This window comes from Aulonocara stuartgranti (genome assembly GCF_965226115.1).
Source record: "Aulonocara stuartgranti genome assembly, chromosome: 19".
Lineage (NCBI taxonomy): Eukaryota > Metazoa > Chordata > Actinopteri > Cichliformes > Cichlidae > Aulonocara > Aulonocara stuartgranti.
In genome coordinates, this window is record NC_138955.1 from 22,062,907 (window position 1) to 22,089,692 (window position 26,786).

The 26,786-nt window shown below is 46.3% G+C and overlaps 2 protein-coding genes and 1 long non-coding RNA gene across 10 annotated transcripts in view; 1 reads left to right on the forward strand and 2 right to left on the reverse strand.

Moving 5' to 3' along the window:
- Positions 1–6,745, reverse strand: part of mgaa (MAX dimerization protein MGA a) — a 32,378-nt gene extending 25,633 nt beyond the window's left edge. For 5 of the 6 annotated variants that reach the window (XM_082515944.1, XM_082515945.1, XM_082515942.1 and 2 more), the window contains exon 1: positions 6,272–6,745. The gene's annotated coding sequence lies outside the window, so the exon portion shown is untranslated. The other variant, XM_082515943.1, reaches the window with a different exon arrangement.
- Positions 6,746–6,891: 146 nt separating this feature from the next.
- LOC309695377 lies at positions 6,892–8,508 on the forward strand. Its single transcript, XR_014273134.1, has 3 exons — positions 6,892–6,927; positions 7,048–7,418; positions 7,676–8,508. It is a non-coding gene; the product is annotated as an uncharacterized lncRNA (long non-coding RNA).
- Positions 8,509–11,736: 3,228 nt separating this feature from the next.
- tyro3 (TYRO3 protein tyrosine kinase) lies at positions 11,737–24,798 on the reverse strand. 3 transcript variants are annotated; one of them, XM_082515958.1, is made up of 19 exons: positions 24,533–24,798; positions 23,010–23,193; positions 22,385–22,485; positions 22,137–22,307; positions 19,205–19,291; positions 18,998–19,113; positions 18,733–18,913; positions 18,132–18,274; positions 17,914–18,052; positions 17,701–17,824; positions 17,387–17,481; positions 17,180–17,275; positions 16,662–16,742; positions 16,490–16,582; positions 16,289–16,410; positions 16,102–16,211; positions 15,678–15,837; positions 13,260–13,396; positions 11,737–13,125 (listed from the first exon to the last, which is right to left on the reverse strand). In XM_082515958.1, the coding sequence occupies exons 1-19, from the start codon at positions 24,594–24,596 to the stop codon at positions 12,702–12,704; spliced, it is 2,628 nt and encodes an 875-aa protein (XP_082372084.1). In that variant the 5' UTR covers positions 24,597–24,798; the 3' UTR covers positions 11,737–12,701. The 3 variants fall into 3 exon arrangements, with proteins under 3 accessions (XP_082372084.1, XP_082372083.1, XP_082372082.1); XM_082515957.1 differs by having other exon boundaries at positions 23,010–23,196; XM_082515956.1 differs by having other exon boundaries at positions 18,724–18,913; positions 23,010–23,196.
- Positions 24,799–26,786: the final 1,988 nt, after the last annotated feature.

The following is a 26,786-nucleotide window of genomic DNA, read 5'->3' on the forward strand; positions in this document are numbered from 1 at the left end:
AAAGTAACAAAGGTCACCATCAGTAACACACTACAACGGCAGGGAATCAAATCCCGCAGTGCCAGACGTGTTCCGCTGCTGAAGCCAGTGCATGTCCAGGCCCGTCTGAAGTTTGCCAGAGAGCACATGGATGATACAGCAGAGGATTGGGAGAATGTCATGTGGTCAGATGAAACCAAAGTAGAACTTTTTGGTATAAACTCAACTCGTCGTGTTTGGAGGAAGAAGAATACTGAGTTGCATCCCAAGAACACCATACCTACTGTGAAGCATGGGGGTGGAAACATCATGCTATGGGGCTGTTTTTCTGCCAAGGGGACAGGACGACTGATCCGTGTTAAGGACAGAATGAATGGGGCCATGTATCGTGAGATTTCGAGCCAAAACCTCCTTCCATCAGTGAGAACTTTGAAGATGAAACGAGGCTGGGTCTTCCAACATGACAATGATCCAAAACACACCGCCCGGGCAACAAAGGAGTGGCTCCGTAAGAAGCATTTGAAAGTCCTGGAGTGGCCTAGCCAGTCTCCAGACCTCAACCCCATAGAAAATCTGTGGCGGGAGTTGAAAGTCCGTGTTGCTCGGCGACAGCCCCAAAACATCACTGCTCTCGAGAAGATCTGCATGGAGGAATGGGCCAAAATACCAGCTACTGTGTGTGCAAACCTGGTAAAGACCTATAGTAAACGTTTGACCTCTGTTATTGCCAACAAAGGTTATGTTACAAAGTATTGAGTTGTATTTTTGTTATTGACCAAATACTTATTTTCCACCCTGATTTACGAATAAATTCTTTACAAATCCTACCATGTGAAGTCATGGATTTTTTTTTTCACATTCTGTCTCTCACAGTTGAAGTGTACCTCTGGTGCAAATTACTGACCTCTGTCATCATTTTAGGTGGGGGAACTTGCACAATCGGTGGCTGACTAAATACTTTTTTGCCCCACTGTATATAAGAGACAAATGTCGTTCCTTCAGTATGCTGGCATTACTAAATTTGGCTCAATGCTTACATACATGTGTAAAAAGCAAATGTACGAGCTGTGATAACTGTGTCTGATAGAATGAAGAGTAGACTGATGTATGAAATATTCCTTTATTGGGTGAGAAAATCAGACCATGTCATAACTGCTTTAAGTCATACAGAATAGATATCAGAGCCTTAAACAGGCTGACTTCTGCTAAATGGGTCAAACTGGGCAGAAAGTCTACAAACACATAACATCCTTACAGAATATGATGTAACACTATAGATCAACTTAGCTCAGAATATATAAAGCATATAAACAATTACAGCAATATGATGCAACACACACAGCAGTGCTACTAATCCAAAATACTCAAAGCTTCATAGAACTGAAACAAACATTTATTTTTAGCTCCATTCTGCTGCTGATACATACTTTAGGTTTCTGAATATAAAACTTGTTGCTGCCTTTCATAGTGTGTAACTTGAAGGCCCTGAGTACTTTCTCCCACACTGAAAACACTGGAATGATCAAATTATTTGAACATTACCTAATAAGACTGATTCAGGACAGACAATTAGTTATTCTAAACTTTCCTAGCAGTCCTTCACAAACAGGGAACAGTCTGTCTATGCTCTCCATCTGTCAGCTGCTGCTGGCTCTTCCTCCTCCTCTTCCTCACACACTGCTGAGTTTGTCCTGGTGTATCATCAGGGGTGCAAAGCCTCACAGCTGATGAGCAGCAGTGGGTCCCTCAGTCTGTCCTCACTCTGGACACTTGCAGTTGTCACACATGGAAATCAAATGTGTGATAAGCTGCAGGATTCAAACACAAGTGTAACTTATAAACACATGTTCATACTTTTATTCCACAATCAGAGAGAAAGAAATAGAGAGAGTGCAGGACAGACAGACAGGTGACAGTCTCAGGTGTACACACTGCTACAAAACAGCACCAGAGAAGGAGGATTTAGTGTTTGTGTTATTACGAAACGAGTTCCCAGATGGTGCAGTGGACACATGTGTGACTCCTGCGATTAAAGCATCTTTCTTTCAGCTTAACGAGTGAACCGTCAGCTCGTTAAAACACATGTTAAAGTCCGTTTGGCTCGACACCAACGAACAGAGGCAGAAATATAACATAGCTAACATTAACAGTGCAGTGAATCCTGCTTGTGCCGTGATATTCAGGACTGCAAACCGAGCAGCATCACTGACTTTTAGCTTGTTGTGTTTGTGGATATATGACTGACTTTAATTATCCACAAAATCATCACATTCTCTGTAAGAGATAGATATATATATAGAGAGCGAGAGAGAGAGAGAGCTAGAGAGAGAGCTAGAGAGAGAGCGAGGTACAGGATTTCAAACAAAGTAAACGCTGAAAGTACAAACATCACTAATGTCACATAACTTTGCCGACATGTGGCCAACAGTAATGTTTTAATGTTCTTCATTATTAAACATTTGCACATAAATAAGTGACATGATATTTACTACTTACTTTTGAAAGTTTACTCTTCGGCTGCTCCGCTTCCACTTCTTTGAAGTGTCTCCCAGTCCCAGTGCACTTGTTAGCATTTTTTGGTTCGTGCAACTGGTCCGTCCGGTTATTGTCTCCCCAGAAACATTTCCGTTGTGTTGTGTGTGCTTTTTGCAGCGTTTTTCTTTTTGCAGCATTTTCTTTTTGCAGCATTTTTCTTTTTGCAAGTGTTTTCTGAAGTTGCGGTCCGTTTGGCCTCTCAGGGCCACCGTAGAATTCTCTTATTAATGTGTTGCTTCCAGCAAGGATGCCAGTGTTCTAGCTTGCTTACATGTTAGCACTATCCTGCCACACTGCACTGTGCCACCTAATGGCAGTGTGAGTGCAAGTTAATGATGAAATTAATGAAACTAAATTAGAAATTAACGATGTTTGTTTTATGTGTCACTTTTTTTTCCTGTCTGTTTTAATCTATTTCTATTGTTTCAACCCTCTACAAATGCAAACACGTCATTTTGGGGTTGATGCAGCAGTGTTATAAATCTAATCTAATCTATCACTAGGAAGAAGCAGTGGATCCTAAAACAAACAACTGGACCGTCGTCGACTGACGCCATGATTCTAGCTAGATTCTAGACTGCAGATGAGCTGCATATGTGTTTAGTAGTAATTTGTTTTTGTAGAGGGTTAGCAAAACAACCATGTTTGAGGGTGTCACCCTGGCGCTAACCAAAACGCTATTTAGTCGAGTGTGACATCATTCCCAGGTCCGTGTTCCGATTTCCGAGGTCAGTCGAACGCAACACAAGTAGTAACGAGTAACGACCCCATCTAAATCCCAGTAACAATAAATGCTTTACTGATTTTGGCATAATAACTAGTTACCGTGCTCATTACCACAATAATAACGTAGTTACTGTAACGCATTAGTCCCTACACTGTTTATATATCATGTTTAACCTGAGTAGCGAAAGACCGCGGGGGTCTGAAAACGATGTGCGGGGAGTACACTGTTTTCGAGGCTCGGACCTCTCGGCTAGCTATCGAGCTGGTGGGTAATAGACGTCTGCTTATTCCTGCGTCTTCTGGGATCTTACAAAGCTTCAAACGAGGTGTCGACGATTTTGATCGTCGATGTAATCTTGACAAGTTGACTAATCGTGGCAGCCCTAATTCAGACCGTTAAGTTCAATACTGGTTACTGACCAGTTACTTAACAGAGCAGGCACCAATGAAAATATCAGACAAGCACCATCATCTGTGTGCATGTGTATTGCCAGTTTGCTGATAGGGGAATCGTTTCTCTGTTATTTTTATTCTTTCCTCTGCTGCACAGATTAAACAGGCCTTTATTTCTTGTTGTAAATCAGCAAACACTGACCTCAGTAACACGATCACCACTGAATCTTTAGACGCAAACATGGTTTTCTTATCCATCGTATGCTTCATATACACCAGAGTCTGTTAAAGCTTTTGGGTGGAGGCAGGCCCTTGCAGCGGAGACCTCTGTAAGCTTAGCTAGCGATCACACGGGGAGAGAGCGGCAGCGACCAGACATCACGGGAAAGACGTTTTTTAAGTTCAATAACTAGATGATTTTTAACTGATGAACAACAGAAACGAAACAAAAATCACAGATTCTGCTATAAAAACACAACAAGACATGGTGGACATTATGGTGAATCAATAGCTGTGCATAAATATGTTTCTATATACATTCATTTTAAAAGTGCGTGTTTCAGTTTGGGTTCCACGCTGAATCAGGAACGTGACACAAAATCATGTCCCGTCATCACAAAGGACACGACAAGAAGCCAGAGCGGGCTGAGCTTCAACCTCACAAAAAATACTCTGGACTGGGGCTGGGCTATCTCATACCGTTCACGGTAATACGGTGTAATTTTGGGCAACGATAGGAAAACGAAATATCGCGATAGAATATGTGTAAAACGCGCATGCGCAGTGCCTTTGTTTACATACGCAAATGGCGGCAATGCAGAATGAGAAGAGCGAAAGCGGATCATTGAATGAAACAGATGAACCAGAACTGGTTTGTAAAAATGCTGCAGCTTCACTGGTGTGGAACTGGTTTAGTTTTCGTCCGTCAGATACACAACAAAGCACTATTTTCGGTAGAGCATGCTAGCGGGCCGTCGTTATTACCGTGTTGTTTGGAAAATACGGCACACTTAAAATCAATCCTTTGATTTTTCTGAAAGTTGACAGTGCCCCTTATAATCCCGTGTGCCTTATGTATGAACTCTGGTTGCGTTTACTGACCTTGAAACAATTTTATGTACACGGCGCTCGAAAATCTGTCAAAGGACTTTGCTGAGCTACGAAGCCGCACCGCTGTACCGCGGAGTGATACGTACTGTGCTTCAACATAATATTACCGTATTGTGTGTGTATAACCTCTTTTTAAGTTTTGTGGATATTATACATGGTTATGCTGAGGATATGTCGGTCAGTTTCCACTGGAAATGCCTTTCGGTTAAACTGTCAGCAACGAATTTGCATTTGCACTGTTACATTTTTATATAACTTTATTGCATATAAAAAACAGCTGCTTGTTTAAGTGAAAATACATTGATGGGGGTTTTGCACTAATAAAATTGTGGAGTTGTAAAGCATTTTGTCTCGTGTCAATTATATCGTCAGTTATATCGTTATCGCAAATTTTCAAATGTATATTGTGATAACTATTTTTGGTCATATCACCCTGCTCTACTCTGGACGAACATTTACTGAAACATTTTGTGTTATCATTGCTGAAACTGACATCCTGATTGCAATCACGTTAGCCTGAAAGTGCTAGCTGATAATGCCTACCGCCACGTCACATCCAAATACAGTCAGGTATGGTCACAGGGTGTGTGATGTCATGTTGCAGGATGTTTACCTGACACAGGTGTAACCTGCTGACGACCTACTAAATTGAATTTCATTGTGCTAACCACATAAGATGTATAACAGTCATAATGAGTGAATAACGAATTCTGGTGAGCTAGCCAGTGCTAGCACTCGCAGTCATGTGTGGTCAAAAATGTCAGACTGCAGGCTTCGTAACAGGTAACTGTGCTATCTTAAGTCTCATATACTTTAGCACTGTAGTGTTCACGCTAACTGGGCAGGTTAGCTGCTATCTGCTAACATGTTAGCATTGCAGCTATTATGCCACCTGAAGAAAACAGAAGTCTTGACAGGATTGCATACTAAGGTGTGCTTTCTGCAGGTGTTACAATGAAGTCCAAGTAGTCAGTTTTTAACAAGTAACGCAGACTCTTACAGGAAGCTCTAAAACACAGCCACATCAAGCCCTGGGTAGCAGCAGGAGGTCTGAGGGACACTGAGGAGGTCTCTGGGCGCTGGAGCTGCTGACTTTAGTTTAACTCACCCGTGAACGTGGCAGAGCTGAGGTCAGAGCATCTCAGAAACATTCAGGGCGCAGACACTGTGCAGCCTGCTAGCTCTGTGCTACTTTCCCGCCCTAACCCCACACTAAAAACTACAAACTGAGGCCCTCGGCCTTGTTCCGCCCCTAACCATGACCCATCTGCCCTCACCTGGCCTCCTGGATATAAACACATCCGCAGGAGCCGCGTGCTAACCTGCCCTTTAAACTGCACGTGCTCACAGACACCCGAGGTTCCGGTGAAGCAGCGCGCGGACGCGGAGGTTCGGTCTCGGTTCCGCTAGGCTCGTTGTGCTCCGTGCCGCCCTCAGAGAGCAGCTAGCCGCAGGCCTCACCGAGCTCACCGTGGCTGCCGTCACCCCGAAGCTCGGCCACGCTCTCCGGTACCGACGCAATCGTTACCTTGTGTTCGCCCCCGCGCGCCCGGCGCTTCCGAGGGGCTCCGTGGATCCGTTGTTCGGGTTCGGTGGTCGGCCTGGCCGCGGAGAGTCTTTAATGGTGGGAGGCAAACAACAGCGCACGCGGCGTCCTCCGCAGTCACGTCACCTCCGCCAGTACTGCGCAGCCTCCGCCGCCATCTTGGGGCCGCAACCTGGCTGTGACGGCAGGAATCCCCGTGAGCAGCGGCCGTCGGAGACCCGTGAGCGACCGCGGGACTCGAACGTGCCTTCCGAGAACACAAAGATGACTCCGGTGAGACCCCGCGGCGCGGCTTGATCCCAGGCGGCCAGCCCGCCGCCTCCCGGGGCTCCGTGCCGTCGGTTCGACCCGGACTCGGGCCGCGGGCTTGGGGCGAGCTGACTCTGTTTAGTCACACTCCGAAGCGGAACCGAGCCACAGCACGGGAACCACAGCTGCCGCCACACTACTCACGTGACCACAGCTGGATCATTCAGCCCGCACTGATACTGCGCGTTCCTGTGTCTGTGTGCGCGCTTTATTTTGTGCGTACGGGGTTCACCAGGTGCCTCGTTAGCTCACGGCTAACACTAAGTTAGCCAGGTGTGGCTGCCGCCCACCCGGCACGTTATAAATGCACTCATTTATAACACTCACAGGTAAGTCACGTGACACAGCTCGTGAATAAGTAATCTATTACAATAAAACATGTAGTGCAGGTAACCGTGTGTCCAGTGTTTAATAGGAGTCCTCTGATTACTTTGTCTCTCTGTTTTAAGCACAAGTGTGTGCCTCTGACCTCAGTGTCACCTGCATACCTGCCCCCGGGCTTCTGCAGTTTAACATAACGTTGTTATGAAGAATGAAAGTACAGGCGTGGTGATCAGGTGTGTGTGAGAGCTCTGCACGGTCGGACTTGCAGCCTGGAGGAGGAGGAGGGTGAAGCTTCATGGACATAGTGAAGGACTCAGCGGGCTGTGGTTAACTGTAAAGGGTGGAGGCTTTTATAAGGTGTAGATGCAGAGGGCTTCACACGCGGAGCCTGATGAAGATAACAGGAAATTCAGAATTTTTGGATTCACGCGTTCAGCAGCAGGTTTCCTGGTTTGATCCCAGGAGGGATCGTTTCAGTCTGGAGCAGCAGCGAGCGGTGAGTGAGGATTATTTTAGTGTTGCCGAGTCGCATGTGTGTTCAGTGACGGTGCGCGCTTTGGGATACGAGTACAAGTGCAGCGATCTGATTGGTCAGATCTGTTTATTCACAGCCAAAAAAATCCAAATGTTGAGCTTCATCAAAATTTTGCGTCCTGTGAAATCTCGCGGTCTGTGTGGGCGCGTTAAGAACAGGTAAAAAGAAAAACACTCGTGTGTGTGTGTGTGTGTGTGTGTGTGTGTGTGTGTGTATAGAATTTTATTCTCAGGTTTCTGCAGCATCTCCGTGTGATGGCGCAGGTACGAGTACAGGTGTGCTCTGAAACTCTGGAGACCTTTGAGCACAAAATATCTGGAAACCACAGCCGCGAAGACAGACTGTAAAACACCTGGATAAACAATCACCATGGAGTGTGACAGGTAGCTGGAACCAGAACCTCCACAATGTTAGTGTTTGTCCTGGGGAAATGCGCCTGTCAGGTAAACTCAGCTCACACTTTCTACCTGGAGTTCAAACATTGGCCGGTAAACACCTGACACCTCGTTTAAACATCTCTCAGCCTGATTGGAGGAAACCGTGAGGTCAGGACAGCGCTTAAGTCTGCACGGGAACAGCAGTGAGGTTTCTCCAGAGTCTGCTCCCTGACGCTCCCCACGACAAGCCACTCTGGGCGTCGGCCTTTGGTCACATGTTGGCGTTTTAAAGAAGAAGAAACTCTGCGTTTACCTGAGGAAAACTGAGATTTAACCTCGTCGATGGTGCGCACAGCTATCTGCTACTTTTTTGCTGCGTTATTCTTTCTTTTTTGACCAACATTTCTGCACAGGTAGGGTTGTATTGCCTTGAGCAGGTATTTTAGTATTTTTGATCTTCTAGTTTAGCCAAACTTCACCTGCAGCTCAAACGTCCCTGGTGGCAGGTGAGGCTTCAGCTTCTGCAGCAGTGATCAATAACAGTCATTGACAGGTGATCAGGTCCACGTGGAAACATGCAGAGGGTCAGTCTGAGAACAAGCGTGTCTATGAAAGTGTGAAATATCCAGCTTCTGTCCCAGCGCTGAACACCTCCCAAAACCTCCATCCTGATCCTCTCCACAGGTCTGTGCGGCCTCCTCCTGTCCTGTGGCGCCTCCTCCTGTCCTGTGGCGCCGCCTCCTGTGGCACCACCTCCTGTGCGGCCTCCTCCACACCGTCTGTTTCTGTGTGAAGTCTGAAGAACCACAGCGAACTGGGATTAACGCTGTAATCAGCTGATCATCGTGGAGTTTCCGATGTTAACCAAACTGACTAATCGCAGCGCTGTGATGTCATCAGTACACCAGATCCTCATATTTAAGAAACCATGAAGGTTCATCTCTTGCTGTGATGTCACAGCTGTCATCACAGCGACCTGATTGGTCAGTTTATGGTTTGTGTCGTTGTGTCTTCAGGTCTGTCGGCACGCTCAGCTGCTCCTTCAGAGTTAAGCCGCTTTTTTTTTTCTCTTTTGTGTAGTAAACCAACATAGTTTTGCTGTTGTGAATTAGAGTTAAGGTATTCCTCCCAACTCTGGCACTATAAAGACAAGACATAGCAATGTTACACTTAAGACATAGCATTAGGGACTGCTTTGGCCTTCCTTATAACCCTAGCCACCATCCTTATTATCCCAGTTAGCATAGTCACAGTCGTTAGTATAGACAGAGAAACAGAGAGCAACTTCTGGAGCTGAAAAGAAATGCATTGCCACTTAAGACTGGCTCCAGAAGATGGCCAGCTCTATAGACTAAAGGACTAAACTGCACAGATTTAGGGCAGATATAAGCATGTTTGCACTGTAGTATGATCAACAGGTCGAATTTAGGTATAAATTCACCCTTTAAGTTAACCCATTAAATTATCTTAATGATATTTCAGTTCATGTTAACACTGATTAGCAGATATTTATACCTGTGTTAAACCCATAGTGTCTGTTTATACAACCTGCTACCTAAGCAAATTCACACTAGCTGCTAAGTTAGCGCTCTACTTTGTTGCATGAATATTAGATTTTACAACAAAAAACAAAATTCTACATTCAAAACAGGATAATGTATAAGTGAGTAGAATTAGCCTTTATATACATTAAATCCAAATCCAAAATCAGAACATAGTATAGCTTTGGCCATAGAGTTAAGCCGCTCTTGTTTGCATCACAACCGACGTAAACAATGAACAAACCAGCAGTGAAACGTCCAATCACAGCACAGAACCACGACCCGTCTCAGAGACTTGGGATCGCTGTCTTAACCAATGGGCGGGGCCTAAGTGCCGCACTTGATGCTGAAGCTCAGTGTGACGGTCTTCATGTGTTTTCCCGTTTATTCACACGGTTCGTTTCTCACCGACCTGCAGGAACGTTCTGCTTCCATCAGAGCGCCGCCTGGAGACCAGGCGCAGGTGGAGCAGTGTGGTGTTCTCTAAATGTCATGTTAAACAAAAGCAACACGGTCCTCCAATCAGCTAATAGGAAGCAGCTCCACCCTGATGATATCATAACTCATGTTCAGAGCCGTTACATCACAGTTATCAGGAAGCAGAGCGGCGCCACACGGCGAGGCTGCCCTGCAGGTTTAGTGTTCACAATCACAGCGACACACTCACATACACACACCTGCTGAATGACATCACAAATCTGTCCAATATGAGGTTATTTTAAATATTTGTAAGCCTAAAACCTGACAACAGTAAAAGGTTTTACATCACTAACACTGAACATGTATGACGAGGCATCCTCTACCGTGTCACACGTCAGATTACCGTCACATCATAATCAATAACCTGAGCCGTCGCCTCTACGCCCTTCAGCTTCCTGTCACATGACATGTCAGCAGAGGAAATGTCAGGCGCTGCAGCAGAGCGCCCCCTGCTGGAGTGAATAAACGCCAGGGACCAAGTCTCAGTCCTTCAGACCACAGACTGTAAATGAATGATGGAGCTGAACTGTGAGGTCAGAGGTTACCATCTTAACCGCTTCCTGTCCTAAAACGCGTCTGGAAAAACTTCAGCGAGCTCACAGATCAGCTGGCTTCTGTCCAATCAGACTTCAGAGTCAGCCCCGGATTAAACAGGACGCAGGTGTTACCTTTACATCCATCCTTTATGTACAGTCTGATTTTGGCTAGCAGAGCCGCAGTCAGGGAGGGGCAGAGACTAGGGCTGTTCGATGTAACGATATATATCGGATGACGATATAAGAACGTCTATCGTTTCATTTTACGCTATCGTTTGTTTCGTGGTGTCGCAAAATAAACTGTTTACGGCAATATTTTTTCATCGTTTTGATGGTCACTGTAGTGGCTATATTCATTTCTTAAAGTTCTCTCTTTCTCTTATATTTAATATAACCACACTACGGACGGACAAGCGCCTGTTTTTATGCGTTGTCGTTAGCAGACACAGGTGGACACGCGGTAAAACCACCGCGTGTCCGCTTGTTTATGTTCCACATAAACCTTTCACAATAAAGCTCAAGATCCTGTTGAGACTTTTCAAAATAAACTGAATCACGTGAAAGAGCAGATTATTTACGGATGAGAAGTAAAAAAAAGACGCCAGGTGCTAAAAAATAAACGGAAGACTCAAACGTTAGAACAGGCTTTTCCCCGCAGCACGCCGTGTAATAAATACAAAGAAAACGGCAGTCGTTACAACTTATGTCTAAAAATGTATCATTTCATGCATCTGTTAAAACGCCCGACTCCAGGTACACGACGCCCAGCTGAAAACACTTCATGCAAGTCGAGCTGAATTTATTTTTTGTGATTTATATCGTTATCGGACGATATAATTCTTATATCAGGATATGAGATTTTGGTCATATCGCACAGCCCTAGCAGAGACCACAGACTCAGGTTAAGACATCACCGGCTCACTGACACAGCTCGAGGTGTTACGGCTGAATACGAGTCTGTTTAGAGCTGTGAAATGACTGTCAGCTGTTATTGATGGGCATGCGGTAAATAAAGTACGAAGAATCATGTGGAAGAAACAAACCCGCCCTGTGGTGTGACATCACTTCCTGTCTCTTTTACCTCATTTTTTCGTTTTACATTTTAAATACCTGACTTGATCTTTACCCCGTATTTTAGTACATTTATTCCTTAGTAAAGATTTTATTTTGATCCATTTTATTTGAAGAGCTGCAAACCTGTCGATAAATATTTGTCTGATTATTTTTGAATTTGAAAACGGGCAGTAAACGATGAAACTGAAATGATTTCACAGAGCTGGACGCTGATTTTTACTGACCACGGCTGTTTTCAATCTGACCTCAGATCAGAAGACAAAGCGCAGAAAACAGGAAACACTTTATTTAATTATCACTTTCTTACAGACCTGAAGTCAGTGAGACATCACACACAGAGGTAAGAGTGTCGTCATAGCAACACAAGACACTGCAGACACGAACGCAAACCAGGATCAACAAATCAATAAATCAGTTAAGTCTGTCACCATTAAAACTTCAAGTTAATTCAGTAATAACAAAACACAGCTTCACTGTTACAGCAACAGCCACCACCGGGGGCAGCAGAGAGACACTGACAGAGGGTGGGACACACCGTGAAGAAGAAACCAATAGAAGGCACATGTAGGTCACAGAGGCCTCACAGGACACGTCCAGCAGCTTTCACACATCCCATAATTTCTCAACACATCATAAACTAAAATCAAAGCGCTTCAGAAAAATGCTTTGTGAGAGGAGCTTCAGCAGGAAGGTCAAACCTGAAATGTTTCCCTGTTAATACAGGTTCAGTGCAGGGTTGTCCAACTGGAGGTTCCCGGCCCATGTAAGGGTCACAGGTGTGTTCAGGAAACCCCCAGTCTTTCAAAATAAAAGCACAGCTCCAGACCTAAATGGTAATGTCCTCTAAAACACAAGCTGCAAAGAAAATATCCAGGCTGATTAATCGATTAATTAACAGCAAGTGATTAATCATCGAACAAAGAAGCGGCTGCTGATCGATCAATAAAACGTGAATTATTGATTTACTGATCTGAAAATAAAACGTTTATTAATGAAATGAATGTGAGGCGTTTCGGCGCCCCCTTCTGTTTCCTCTCGGTGACTAACAGCATCTCCCTCCGTTACCGATTCACCTGCTGATCGACTCCTTAATGGATCCTTTGACTCTTTGTTCTGAAACGTAGTGGGAGGAGTGGTCGTGATTGTCCCTCAGTGCGTCTCCACCCGCCCGCTGCTCCGTGCCTTAAAGTGAGTCTGATCAGCTGACGGAGGAGCGCTGAGATTGGCCAGTCTGTGTCACACGTTGATGACGACATCGTCGTCATCTTCGTCCCTCGCCTCCTCCTGTAACGTGTCTGTGGGCCACCTTCCCCCTGCCTCCTCCTCGGAGACTCCACAGGGGCCGGTGATGTACCTGTAGTCACCACCGATGGCAAACGCCGCCCCAGACCCAATCAGCCAGTCTTTCTCCTCGTGCTCCACCTGCCGCTGCCATGGGACGCCCCAGTTTGAAGCCGCCGCCGCCTCCTCAGGCCCTTGGGCCCGGGCTCCTTCCCCATGCTCGCCATTGTCGCCCTCCAGGTTGACGTAGAATAACGGCTCCTTCTGAGGGGAGGCGGGCAACAGGCTGACCCACAGCGCCTCCAGCTGGCCGACCAGCTGCTGGAAGCTGGGCCGACATTTAGGGACAGGACTCCAGCAGCTGTGCATGATCTCATATCTGACAACCACAGAAGAAGAAAGAGGTTAAAGAGTGCACACAGCTGACGTGATCAGCTTTATTTTGAAAGGGGTTTCGTTCTCTGTGTTGTTGTTTCTTCAGTATGTTGTTTGTGTCGTTGTGTACACACTCACATGTCGTCTCTGCAGTCGGCCGGCTTCTTCAGACGTTCTCCTTTGATCAGGAACTCGTAGATCTCCGAATTTTCCACGCCAGGATACGGAGTCTGACCGCGAGTCATGATCTCCCACATCGTCACGCCAAACGCCCACTGACACACACACACACACACACACACAGAAGGTCATCATTCGCTGAGTGCACACACCTGAAACTTTTAAAGTCATTATTTTACTCCTAACATGTTCCTTTAGTTTGTTTCCATGACAATCTAATTATGTGACAAAGAGCTGGTCTGCTGACGTAAGGTAGTGTTTATGTCACAGCTTCACTCCTCATCAGCAGATGGCAGTAACGAGCACTACAGCTGTGATGAGGTGACAGCAGAAACCACCTGCACAGGTGTGTTTAAACTAGAGATGGCACGATACCACTTTTTTATGTCCGATACTGATATAAATCCGATATAGTGTTTTTTAATCAAACTGTTTTCTTAATATCTTGCTGCATTTTGTATAAGTTCATACTCAGGTTTAAATAAACAACAACACTAAAGCTATTCTGTTATTCTGTTCTGTAAAAAACACACAGCACCCAAAATATTTCAAAGTTCAGCAAAACTGATCAACCTAATAAACTTAAACCTGCTCCATCCTCCCTATTCTGGTATTTTAAAGAGTACTTAGCAGAAATATTAAGCAACCTAACTAATAGGGCTGCAAACTCCCAGCAAAAAAAATAGGGAACCACCCTCCACCTCCTGATGCTTAATCGACATAATCAACTCTAATTTGATGCAGTGTGAAAAAAAAATGAACAGAAATAAATTATTTTTCAAGAATAATTAAATAGATTCAACATCTTTCTACAACAGAACTGCAGACTGCACAGATGGTACCTTCCCAAAGGAAAAAGTACTATAGCTTACTAGGGTATATTAGACTTAACAGTTACTATATACAGTAATTGACTTATATATATTTTACATCAGATTAAAACTTTGGGTGTAAGATTCAGATAATTATTTATTAAAAGCTAGACATTTTAAATGAGAACAAGAAAGAAAAGTATTTCTTTGTGCCCCCTTTTCCCTGTTAATGCCCTATCGGCCCCCCTGGCTAAACTTTGCTAGATCCGCCCCTGCACAGTTACCAGCCGTCAGCTACGTAGAAAAAGATCCTCGAGTAGAAAGTAATATTAAATAAATTCTAACAACAGCTGATCAAGCTTAAACGTGCTGCTGTTGTTCAGCCGCTGGTTTCCTCTGTCTGGTGCAAAGTGGGCCAAAAACAAACCAGAGAGACGGAGTCACGACAGAAAAGCCGATCAGCTGATCATTAAGCAGTTTCATGATTGAAGTAGCAACAGGAGAGGGAGAGGCAGTCGCTCCATATATCGGTTGTTAAGCTTAAGGCTGGAATGCTTTACAAACATTCAGAGATGAACTTACACACTTGCTTTACTTCTCTCTGGGAAAAGTTCCTCGGAGATGAAATGCTGGTTTGAGGCTACAAATACACACAGCTGCTCTATCACGTGAGCACACTGCTGCGACGTGCTGAGTTACGCCATGTTACAAGTTTTGTGAGGTGCTTTTTTGATATTTAACGGATCGGATTACATTTTTTATTTCTCTCCGATATCCGATCCAGTAATTTACGTCAGTATCGGACCGATACGTAACATCGGATCGGTCCATCTCTAGTTTAAACCCGTCTCAGCGTTAAGCTGCTGCAGGTTCACTGATGCCACAAACTCAGCGGCACCTCCTCTCAGGTCATATCGTCTTTACAGTGGGGTGGCTGTAGCTCAGGTGGCAGAGCAGGTCAGCCACTAATCTGAAGGTCGGTGGTTTGATCTCAGGCTGCCTCCTAGCTGCATGCCAAATATCCTTGGGCAAGATACTAACCCCGTGTTTGCCTACTGGTGGTGGTCAGAGGGCCCGGTGGCACCAGTGTCCGGCAGCCTCGCCTCTGTCAGTGCGCCCCAGGGCAGCTGTGGCTACAATGTAGCTTGCTATCGCCAGTGTGTGAATGTGTGTGTGAATGGGTGGATGACTGAATGTAGTGTAAAGCGCTTTGGGGTCCTTAAGGACTAGAAAAGCGCTATACAAATGCAGGCCATTTACCATTTTTACCATTTGCAGAGAACAAAGCGTCCCTGCGTGCTCGCATCAGCACTCGCCTTCTGCTTGATCAGCAAACTTACAATAAGTGCTGAGACATGTCAGCTCATGGATCTGTCAGGATGGATTTTTATGAATCACAGTGTCGAGCTGCCGCCAGGCATCGTTTTCAGGCTGTCTGAACGTGACTATCAGCAGAAACTAAAAAAGAAAAGAGCCTGAAATGTCCTCTGCTCTGAATCAGGATCTGTAATCTGGGACAGCTACGTCACAGACGTCTGTGTGTCCCAGGTGTGTGCGTGCGTACCACATCGCTCTGCGTGGTGTACACGTTGTCAGCCAGACTCTCCAGAGCGATCCACTTGACGGGCAGTTTGGAGACGGAGCCCTGACGGTAATAATCGCCACTGTAGATCTTCTTAGAGAGGCCGAAGTCTGCCACACACACAGTCATGTCCTCGTTCAGCCTGAAACACACACACAGAGCTCGCTAAGGCCGGCACAGCGCCCCCTACACTCAGTTTTATCCTTCATCTTTAAAGTTTCACTTCCATGTAGACGCGCTGAATGTGACACACATGACAGAGCACCAGCAACAGCAGACTCTCAACGTTTGGCTGGAGTGGAAGATTGCTGCCACTCCTCCTCCTCATTTAAACTCACAACAACAACAACTATCTGAAGCGAATCAGATCATTGATCGAATGGTTGGCTGCGATTGGCGGACTGACATGCAGTTTCTGGCGGCGAGGTCTCTGTGGATGATGTTCTTGCTGCTCAGATACTCCATTCCCTGCGAGATGTCCAACATGAACCGGACCAGCGTGTGCAGAGACAGGTCCTAATGCAGAGGCACATTGGTTATTGATCAAAGCATAGCGCGGTTATTGATCAGCTATCGATCAGGGCGTGTCTTACAAACGGCTCGTCTCCCAGCCTGGACAGCAGCAGGAAGGTGTGCAGGTCTCCGTGCTTCATGAACGGCAGAACCACCATCGGGATCGGCAGCCGCTGGCCGGGACGCCGGTGGAGGCTCACTCCTATTGGACAGATCGGCACATTAATCACGCTGCCTGACCTTTGACCTCCGGTTAACCACTGTGTGGTGGGCTGGGTTACCGATGAGCTGGATGACGTTGGGATGGTGGAAGTCCTTCATGTAGGCCGCCTCCTTCAGACACTGCTCGATGTCACCTGACGAGGTGATGTCAGCTGGAGGAAGTCACGTGATCTGGTTATTCAACACATCGGCTGCTTAAAGAAGGAGAAGAAGAAGAAGAGTACAACTCACATTTCAGTACTTTGACCGCCACCTTCTGGACAGACGAGTCCTCAGTCTTCAGGAAGGCCTCACGCACTGAGCCGAACTCACCTGCACAGGTAAACACACCGTGATTTTCTGTTTGCATTTGTTATTTTATTGCACTTTTATTTATGTTTTAACATATTCTACAAATTATTTTCTGACACGTTCAATGAATATTGATATTTTTAAACATTTTGTGTGTGTGCTTGTGACCTCCTGACTCTTGGAGTTTCCTCACACTCAGCACTCTGTTGTATTTTGTACACACACACAGAGCTGAGGTTATACAGGTGTTTCTGTCGTGTTCCCACCACCTGACTGTCACCCATCTATATAAAAGGTCAGGTGACATCAGCGCGAATCATGTGATTTAGTTTCATTTAAAAAAACAAAACAACCCACATCAATTCATAAATTAGTGTTTGTCGCTCTGATTACAAGAGAAGGTGAGGAGTTTGCTGACAGTTCCTGTTTACACGTCTCATTTGTTGTCATAGCGATACCTTTTCCCAGCATGTGTCCGAGCGTCAGCCGCCGCTCAGAAATCAAAACGTCCTTCAGTTTATTCTTCAGCTCGTCGTTGATGCAGAGACCGTCCACTGGGGGGAGACACAGGCAACGAGGTCTGATACACATTCCCGTGTTCATCGTCTGTCACTTGACTCAACATCGTGTCGATCAACAAACACACTGAGCGTGCTCACACTCACAGGTGGACTCCTGCAGGTCCGTCACGTTCCTGTTGAAGGACCGCGCTGCTGTGAAGGACACTGAGGTCTCTGCACCCGGAGACTTGAAGGCCGAGCTGGAAGCATGAAAACACATGAGAGAAACAGCCACAGGCCTGATGCTGGCAGCTCATTGGTTCACACGTGGAAACGTACAGAAACATCTTTAAAAGTTCACATGTTGCGTCTGTTTGGGACTACTTTCAGCTGTGGATAAATAAACTGCTGCAGCGCGTCTGTGGACGCAGGAAGGCGTGCTGCAGTAAGGTCAGTGGTGTGCGTGAACACGTTCGTACCCAAACTGCATCTCCTTCCCGCGGCGCTGAGCGACGACAGCCAGCAGCAGCCCGACGATGGTGGCGACCAGGAGGCCGAGCAGTAGACCGACCCACATGTGGCTCCGCGGGACCCGGACCTGCGCTGAGAGAGCAGCCAGGCAACAATCAATCCATCAATGTCCTTCAAACACCCCACGGTGACATCAGAGCTGATGTCATGTCTGAGAGTACCTGAAGGGGGCAGCAGCAGCACCGGGGAGCTCCACGGCCCACAGCCCACCGCCGTGCAGGCCGCCACCTGGAAGGACGCGTTAAAGAAACGACCACCTCCAGAGAGGTGGGCGGAGTTCTCCTTAAAGAGGAGTGGCTCCTGCAGGCAGAGATAATGACATCATCACCGTCACCTTCTACCTCCAATCACATTGGAGAGACAGGTACGACTGTCTCACCTGAGCCTCTCCTCCCACAGTCCACTGCACCTTGTAGGCCAACAGTCGACCCTGCAGCTCGTCCACCTGAAGCTCCGCCCACTTCAGAAACAGCTGCTGCTCCGAGAGGTCAAATGTCAGATTCCTGGGGGCCGCGGAGGGCACTGAGGCGGGACACACAGACTCACAGTCACATGTACATAAAAGCACATACGAGCCAACAAAAACTCGGACCGCACATCAACTGATTCCTCTGGTTCTATCGATTCTATTGGTTTCTATTCCCCTGCCGTGTTTTACTGGGTGTTTGTCTCTGTGCTCAGCTGCTCAGGCCTGCAGCTGAATGTGGGTCACTGTGGCTCAAAGGGCCCAGTGTGAGCTCCGCCTGCAGGAGGCGCCGCTAGCCCTGCTGCAGGCCTCACACTGGATTTAGGACACAAACAAAAGCTGATTGTACGCCGAGGACTGGAATCTTCCCAAATACACACACACACACACACACACACACACACACAGCTGTAGCTCGTGTTTACTGACTAAACTGTGAGGTAGTAAGACACCAGCTGGTCACATGACACGGTCACATGTTTGCTGCAGGTAACGGTCAGCGCACCTGTCTTACCTGCTTCAGGTGTGTGAAAGTGCAGCCAGGGTGAGAAGGGCGACGCCCCCACCTCGTTCACACAGGAGACCCTGGTGCTGTAGTTGGCGTGACTCCTCAGACCAGTCAGAGTGTGGAGGTGAGGAGGAACCTGGACCTCCCGCTGTGGGAGGTCCCACCTGCGGGTGGAGCGCCTCGACACCTGGTTCAGAGGGGGGAGGGGGGGGGGGGAGTGAGGACCTTTTTGAGGCCTACAGGTGAGGTATGAGGGTAAGGTGTGCATTACCTGGACGATGCAGGTGGACAGTTCAGAGTGACCAGTGACTCCCGGTTTCCATGACAACGTTACGTTGTTATCCACCATCCCAACGATTTGCAGGCTGACCGGAGCCTCTGGCAGCTCTGAGACACAAAGGCACACTGTTTACAAGCCACGCCCACACATAGCCATGCAATCACAGCTCAACGTACACCTGTGTGGGTGTGGCCTCACCTTTGATGTGAGCGGTTCCAGTTCTGGACACGGAGACGCCCCTGGCATTCTTCGCTTCACAGTAAAACTTGATGCTGCTGTTCACACCTGCGCGCACACACACACATTAATCGCACACACAGAGGAGCTCCAGGCGCATTATGGGTGATGTAGTTTAACACAGATGACACAAGAAACTGTGTGTGCGCGTGTGTAAAGCTTCCATTTACACTGAAGCTGAGTGTGAGAACACTGGGCGTGAGCTGACAGCAGGAGAGCAGCACATCCAGAAGGCCCTTAGTAAATGTGTTTATCCAGGATAGAAGGACAACTGCTGCCTGCCTGAAAACCCTCAGTGATCCCGTGCGTGCCAGCTGAAACACTTTTTCTCTAAACACCGCATCTCTGTGGATTTTAAATCCTAAACACTGGTCCACCCCAAGGATCGGGTCCCCCGACACAGAGTAACATAGTGTACGCAGTTAAGTGCAGGAGGATTGGCAGGATTTATACATCGGGGAAACCAAACAACCTCTGGTGAAGAGGATGGACCAACACAGAAGAGCCACCTCATCAGGCCAGGACTTTGCAGTCTGTTCACACCTACAGGCCAGTGGACACTCTTTCAGTGATGAGGATGTAACATCCTGGACAGAGAGGAACGCTGGTTTGAGGGCGGAGTCAAGGAGGCCATTTACGTGAAAAGGGAAAGACTATCTCTGAATGGAGGAGGGGCCTAAGGCTCCATCTGTCACCATCTTACATGCTGTGATTGCAGCCATTCAACTCTCTGTGAATGGGACTCATGGACACTGATCAGTGATAAATCAGTTTGCATATCAGTGATCATAAACTGACCTCCCAGCCCAGTGGTTCCCAAACTTTTTCGCTGGGCCCCCCTTTGTTTTACAGAAAAATGTTCGCGCCCCCCCTCGCTCGCGCACATTTTTTTTTAAAACTCATTTTTTGCGTTTCCGTGTGGACGAGGAATACAGAGTTCGTCACACAACGTCAAAGGTATGTGCCTTTTTTCACGTCAGCTGTGCACCACATTATTGCTTACATGAGAGGAATTGCAGAATAGCAGATAAACAGTATTTTGTCTGTCTGCAGGTTTTACAGCTTACATACACACACAGTTACTGTCCCTCCATTCACAAAGGCAGAGGCGTCACGGTGTGATTATTTTACATGTAGTTGTTTTTTCCTGTGTAATAATATTCAACATTGCATCAATACATTTTCCAAAAATGCCTCTCTGTGCAAAATGTGTTCAAAAAAATAACAGCTGTGGGATCCTGTTAGTCCATGATTTGAACCGGGGGAACAAATTGTGGCAGGATCAGCCTGATGTTATTTGTAACCTGCTGTAACTTTACTGTGTAAAGAGCTAACATCTCCAAAATGTCAGGAGTAGTTAGTCATTACAAGAAGTGTTTGTGAACTAAAAATCAAGAATGTGGGATCCTGTTTGTCTGTGATTTAAACAGCCCAGCGCTGCTCCCGATGCAGGGAAAACCAATAATGCAGGGAGACCTACCTCAGCACCTGTGCAGGTGAAGCCAAAGGGCAGATTTGCTTCACCATATTTTCTAGTCTTTGGCTTAGAATGAAGTTGGTTTGGAAACATATTCAGCGATGCTTCATCTCCTGCTTTGCGTTTGTGTGGGCGTCCCGTGCTAGCAGTGTCCAAGCGTTGTGTTGTGTTTTTTTTCCCTTTTCATGCCGCGCCCCCCCTTGCAATGGCTCTGCGCCCCCCTAGGGGGCGGGCCCCACACTTTGGGAAGGTCTGTCCCAGCCTATCGTGAGTCAGTGGTGCGAGTATCAGGCTACGTCCACACTAACACGTTTTCGTTTGAAAACGCATCATTTTCTCTCAGTTTTGGCCTCCTGTCCACACTGAGACGGCGTTTTGGCTCAAGGACAACGCAGCGTTTTGAAAACGGTGCTTTCGTGTCACAGTGTGGAAAACTGAGACTTTTTGAAAACAATGACACATTAGTCATGTGATGCAGTCATGTGACCAATTAAACTAAGATGGCGTTATACAGCAGCTGCTCTGACAGCCCTGTTAAAGATGAACATCAGTCTGCACGTGCTCCAGAGAGCTGTTCTTCACATTCTTTTCACTCGCTTTTGCAACTTTGTACCTTTGTGTTACTCGCAGCAACGACTCCACCTCATTGCGAGTCCATTTAACAAACTCGCTGCTTTTCCTCGACATTTTGCCGCGACACTTCAAAAGAGCCGGAAAGTAAATAGGCGGCAGAGAGAAATGAGGCAGGTCGAGTCTTCTTGCGTTTCACGCATGCGCAGGACTGGAACGTAGGCATTTTCGACCGTTTCAATGTGGACGCACAACTCTGTGAAAACGACTGATAGTGTGGAGGCGGAGCGCTTTCAGACAAAAATGCCATTTTCAAATCCATCCGGGCCAGTGTGGACGTAGCCTGAATCACTGCACATGTGCTGTTTGTAAACTGAAGAGGTCAGCTGATGACGTTTCTCCCACTGCAAACACCCCCCCCCCCCCCACACACACACACACACACACACACACACACACACACACACACACACACACACACACCACACACTCTGAATATCAGAGATATTTTAGGTATGAATCAGCTGAGGCTGTGTGGGAAAACTTTAATCTGGAGAAACACGGCGTGATCTGGCTCCAGTTAAACCGACCTGTGGATTAAATCCAGCTTGTGTGTGTGTGTGTGTGTGTGTGTGTGTGTGTGTGTGCGTGCATTGGCGTGTCGTTAACTGCTGAATAATGGGGTCATAAAGCTGTGTCTGACTCATTTATCAAACAGGTGTGTGTGTTTTATCATTTCAGTAATAACGTTTCTGAATTTAAATGGCACACTGTAGCTCCTCCCACAGGCTGGTTGATACTTGAGGACCTTTCCCATGATGCACCTGGATGTCATTTTTCTCTGACCTGGGACGTGAAGGATGGAAGGTGAGGGTCTGGGCTCCCCCTCCTGGACTCCCCCCAGCCACCACAGCACCTCCACGGGCTCGGGGGGGCCGATGGCGGCACAGGTCAGGTTGAAGGGTGTGCCGGCGAACATCGCCACATCCTGAGGCTCCTGGGTGAAGTGAGGAACTCCTGCAGGAAGAAGAGGAGGTGAACCTGGAGCATGATGGGAAACGTGAGGAGGAGGCGACCATGTTCAGGGTCCTCACCTTCCACTGTAATCCAGGCTCGCTCAGAGGAGAAGGTCAGGCCGTGGAACTCCACCTCACACCAGTACTGACCCGCATCCTGCTGCTGGACCGACTTCACACTGAAACAGACCACAACATCAGACCCAATAACAGTCACACAGCACCGGCCCAGCACAGAGCAAGGTTCATGAGAGCTTTGGATCCACGAGCTGAGGGCTCTGCTTCAAACATCTGCACCTCACGTAGCAGATTGTGGGTTTTTCCTCTGGTGTCCATCCCCAATATTTTGAACCTTAACAAGGTCCAGAGGCATCAGGACTAAAGAACCCAGTACAGAACCCTGTGGAACTCCAGCTGCTTTCTTACAGTGGATTTAGCCTAAAAACTTTAATATTGTGTTTCTTCCCTTTTAGAAGGGAGACTGTGATGCTTCACACTGAAGGAATAACCTCCGGCTGAGTCAGCAGGAAGCAGCCGCGGAGTGAGCGCCGCTGGCTGATAATTAAACGAAGAGACAAACGTGGTTTGACAGTACGATGACATCACAGCACTCTGGCAGCCCCGCCCCCCAGTCTGAAAAGCACTTTCAGGAAATCAAACGAAACGTTAGTAGAAAAACATTGATCGACTGAGTGTTCTGCACCTGTGTGATGTCTCCCAGTGCTGCTCTCCCAGTGTGAGGAACACCTGATCTGTGCTGTACAGCTTCTCGCCATCCTTCATCCAGGTGATCTCCGGCTCCGTCACGCCTTCTACTGCACAGCCCAGCCGCACCTCGTTCCCCTGAGACACCGTCTGATTGGACGGATGCTTTGTGAACACCACACCTGCTGGAGTAGGAGGAGTCGGCTTGATCCATTCACCCAAGCTCTTCAGTCTGAATCATTTCTTTTGTCATACTGAAAGTTTAACACGTTTTCATCAGCAGATCTGTGTGTGTGTGTGTGTTTTCCACGCAGCAGTGTTTCATCTCAAACTTAACACACTTCTCTGAACTTTCTGGAACAGCCTCATCATCACTGACGTCCTCCATAAGAACTTCATTCAGAAGCTGCCTGAGAATCTATTATTTTATCTTCCTTCAGTCTCTCCCTGATCACTGATCAATAATCTGAACATTTAAAGGGTTCATGAAAATACAGGATCTCAAACAGTTCAACTGCTTTTATTTTGAAAGTCTGACTGAAACCCAATCAAACATCAGATCCAATCAGAGAGCAGCCAGGTGAAAGCCTTTCTATGCGCTGATGACATCACAAGGCAGCAGTCATCACTTCCTGGAAGGATGACGTAATGGTGCACTGGGCGAAGCATCAGTAAAAATACCAATAACCAATACTAATCAATGCTCCGCCCCTGTGAGCAGACTAACTCTGTGGTTCAGTCTGACACACAAACAGGTGAGGCGCTACAGGTGTTCATGTGATCCTGAAACTTCGGGATTTAGACGTGATATCAATAAAAGAGTTTAGATTATTTTTTACTTGAAACCTGAGGACATGAACTCAGAGCTGTGCTGAGAAGTCTGATGATTTAACCTGAGGAACTCTGGTTATTCTGCAGTGTGTGCGCGCGCATGTTTACAGGTGAGTTGCAACACACCCGCAGTGACGTGGGTCCTGAATAAAATGACTGACAGCTTCACATCATGACTCGGGGACCATAAAAGCTTCCCGAAGCCCACGGCTTCAGTATCAGCCCGGAAAGCTGCACTTTGCCCCCTGACCTCTGTTTACGAGTCCCCACACCAAACTCCATTTAAGAACTGCCCGATATAATGTGTCTGCGAGCTGCTCCACGTGCTGTAAATGACTTCATGGCATGACCTCTTTAGTTTGTCACGAGCCTGAAGGTAAATCGTCGCGAACGCAACAAACCAGAAAGAACTCGGTTAAAATGTGAAGTTGTCACGGGTTCGGGTCAGAGCAGGGGTCTGTACGTTAGAAAAAAAGCGAACCAGCTTCAGATAAACGCTGCTTGGTGTGACTCGCGTTGCCGATTTACTGAGAGGCTCCATCACCTCGGAGCGTCAGGTGAGCCTAACCCTGTGAGTGTCTGACAGGCGGTAAAATCTTTAAATCTGACAATTTTCGGGCGGAGTTCGGCGGATGTAAAGCGGTCGCATTAGCTCCTGTGCTAACTGCCCACGACCCCCGGGACACTCACCGCTCCCACAGCTCCCCGCGGGGCTCCGCAGGGATAACACGACGATCCACAGCAGCAGCTTCATCTCCGCATCCTCCTCTTCCTCCGGCTCGGTCTGTCCGTCACGGGAGCCTCACTGCCCAGCGGACCAAGAGGAGGAGGAGTGACTGATGAAGATCATGAAAACAAAGGAGAATAGCTCGACACTCCGGGAAAACTTCTCCTCCGTTTGTTTTCCCACAAACTCCGACCCGCCAATTTACCCAGCGCGAGGTCGCGCGGGCCGGATGCGCCTTCACAATAAAAGTTACACGCTAAACTAAAATTTCATTATCATTAAATAGCAGGGTTATTATAGTTAAATAAAACTAAATATGAAAATAAAAACACATTCTAATTAACTAAAATAAATAATCAGTTTCATTAAATAGCAGTGTTATTATGATTAAATAAAACTGAACTAAAATTAAAAGTGACTGAAAACTGAGTCAAAACGGAATAAAAACTAATTAGGCACTACAATAACTCTGTTAAACACACCTTTTTTTTGCATTATTCTTACAGATGTTATTTAAAAACACCAGAATTACTTTTTCTTCAGTTTGGTTCATATTTTCTGCTTTTAATCTATAAATAATTTTTGTTTTACTTTGTTTCAGCCCATTCCATGTTTTCTTATATTTCTTTTAACATTTTTATTATGACACATTTTTCCATTTGTTTCGTTGTTGTTTTCTTTATTTCTTTTCTAGTAAATATTTATGGGCGTCATTATATTTAATCATATCAGTGGGATTCAAACCGGAAGTGCAGCTGACTTTCAGTTGTTTCACAGATGATACCGGTGGTGTGTGTGGGGTTTTGTTTTTTTACTGCGCATGACCGCCACCTGCTGGTGTGACATCAGAGTTCAGGTAGTTTCCGCCTGATGCGGAGTACTCGGATACTTTGGAATAACGGCTTTAATCAATGATCAGTGTGTTTCAGTCGATTGATTTTGACAGTTCATTGCAATATTTTTGCTTCAGGTTTTTTTTTTTACCGTTTTCTTTGACATCATAGTTGCTAAATTATTTCAATTTCCTTTGGAAAAGTTTTCATGTCACTTTTAATTTTACTAATTTTATTTCCATTTAGTTTCATTAGTTTTACTTTTTCATCCAAATTTTATTCTCCTGTTAAAAAAAATAGTGACTTCAGTTTCACATTCATTTAATTTAATTTCATTACTCATACAGTGTTGGAACAGAACACATCACAGTAATCACATTACTGTTTTCAGTAATGTGATTACTGCATGGATTAGGTAATCACATTACAGTTACAGGCTCTTCAGTTATCTGTACGTACTCAGCTGGTTTTGGGTGGTGTGCAGGGGCAGGGCGATAGTGGAGCAGCTGTAGGAGTGTGGACGTGAAGAGATGGACACGGTAGCACCAAAGTAATATAATGACTTACTTTTCTTTAATGCAGTTGCTCCCTGGGGGAAGTAACGAGTCTGGATAAGCAGTTGTCCTCAGTGGAGGGTGAGAAGTGTTGCTGGGATGACTGTTACTGATTTACTGAGGCTCCCTGTTAAATCCTGAGTTTAAAATCCTGCTCCTCATATACAAGCTCAGATGATACAGGTGTGTAACGGAGGCCAGGGGTTCCATCACGCACCTGTATTTGTATTCATTTGAGTGATTGATATTTTAACAACTAAATAAAAAAAGAAACACATTTGTGGTAGTGATTCTTTATTAGGTCATTAGCTGGTATCTATGGCTACGTTCACACTGCAGGCGAAAGCGCATCCAATCCGACTTTTGTGACCCTCTGCGACCCATATCCGATCATGGTGTGACAGTGTGAACGGCACAAATCCGATATTTTCAAATCCGATCTGGGTCACTTTCGTATGTGGTCCTGAATCCGATACATATCTGATGTTTTATAAAGCAGCTGCTGTTTGATGGTCATGTAGCATTAAATCCGTCTTTTACGTCACTGACACAAGACAGACGCCGATTATCAGCGCCGAGAAGACATCGCGAACGCTTCCTGGCCATCCAGTGTAGATGTCAGTGAAACTGTTGGGAAGACAACGTTGGAGAAACGTGAACATTTTATTTGTACTGTATAACCTGCAGATTCTGACAGAAATCTGCAGCTATCCTTTGAAGCACCGCTCCTCTAAAACAGCAATAAGGATCATTATTAGGACGTATGTAGATAACAAAATAACTTTATACCTTAAAGCAAAAATTGGGAAACGTAAAGTCCGAAGTCTTTA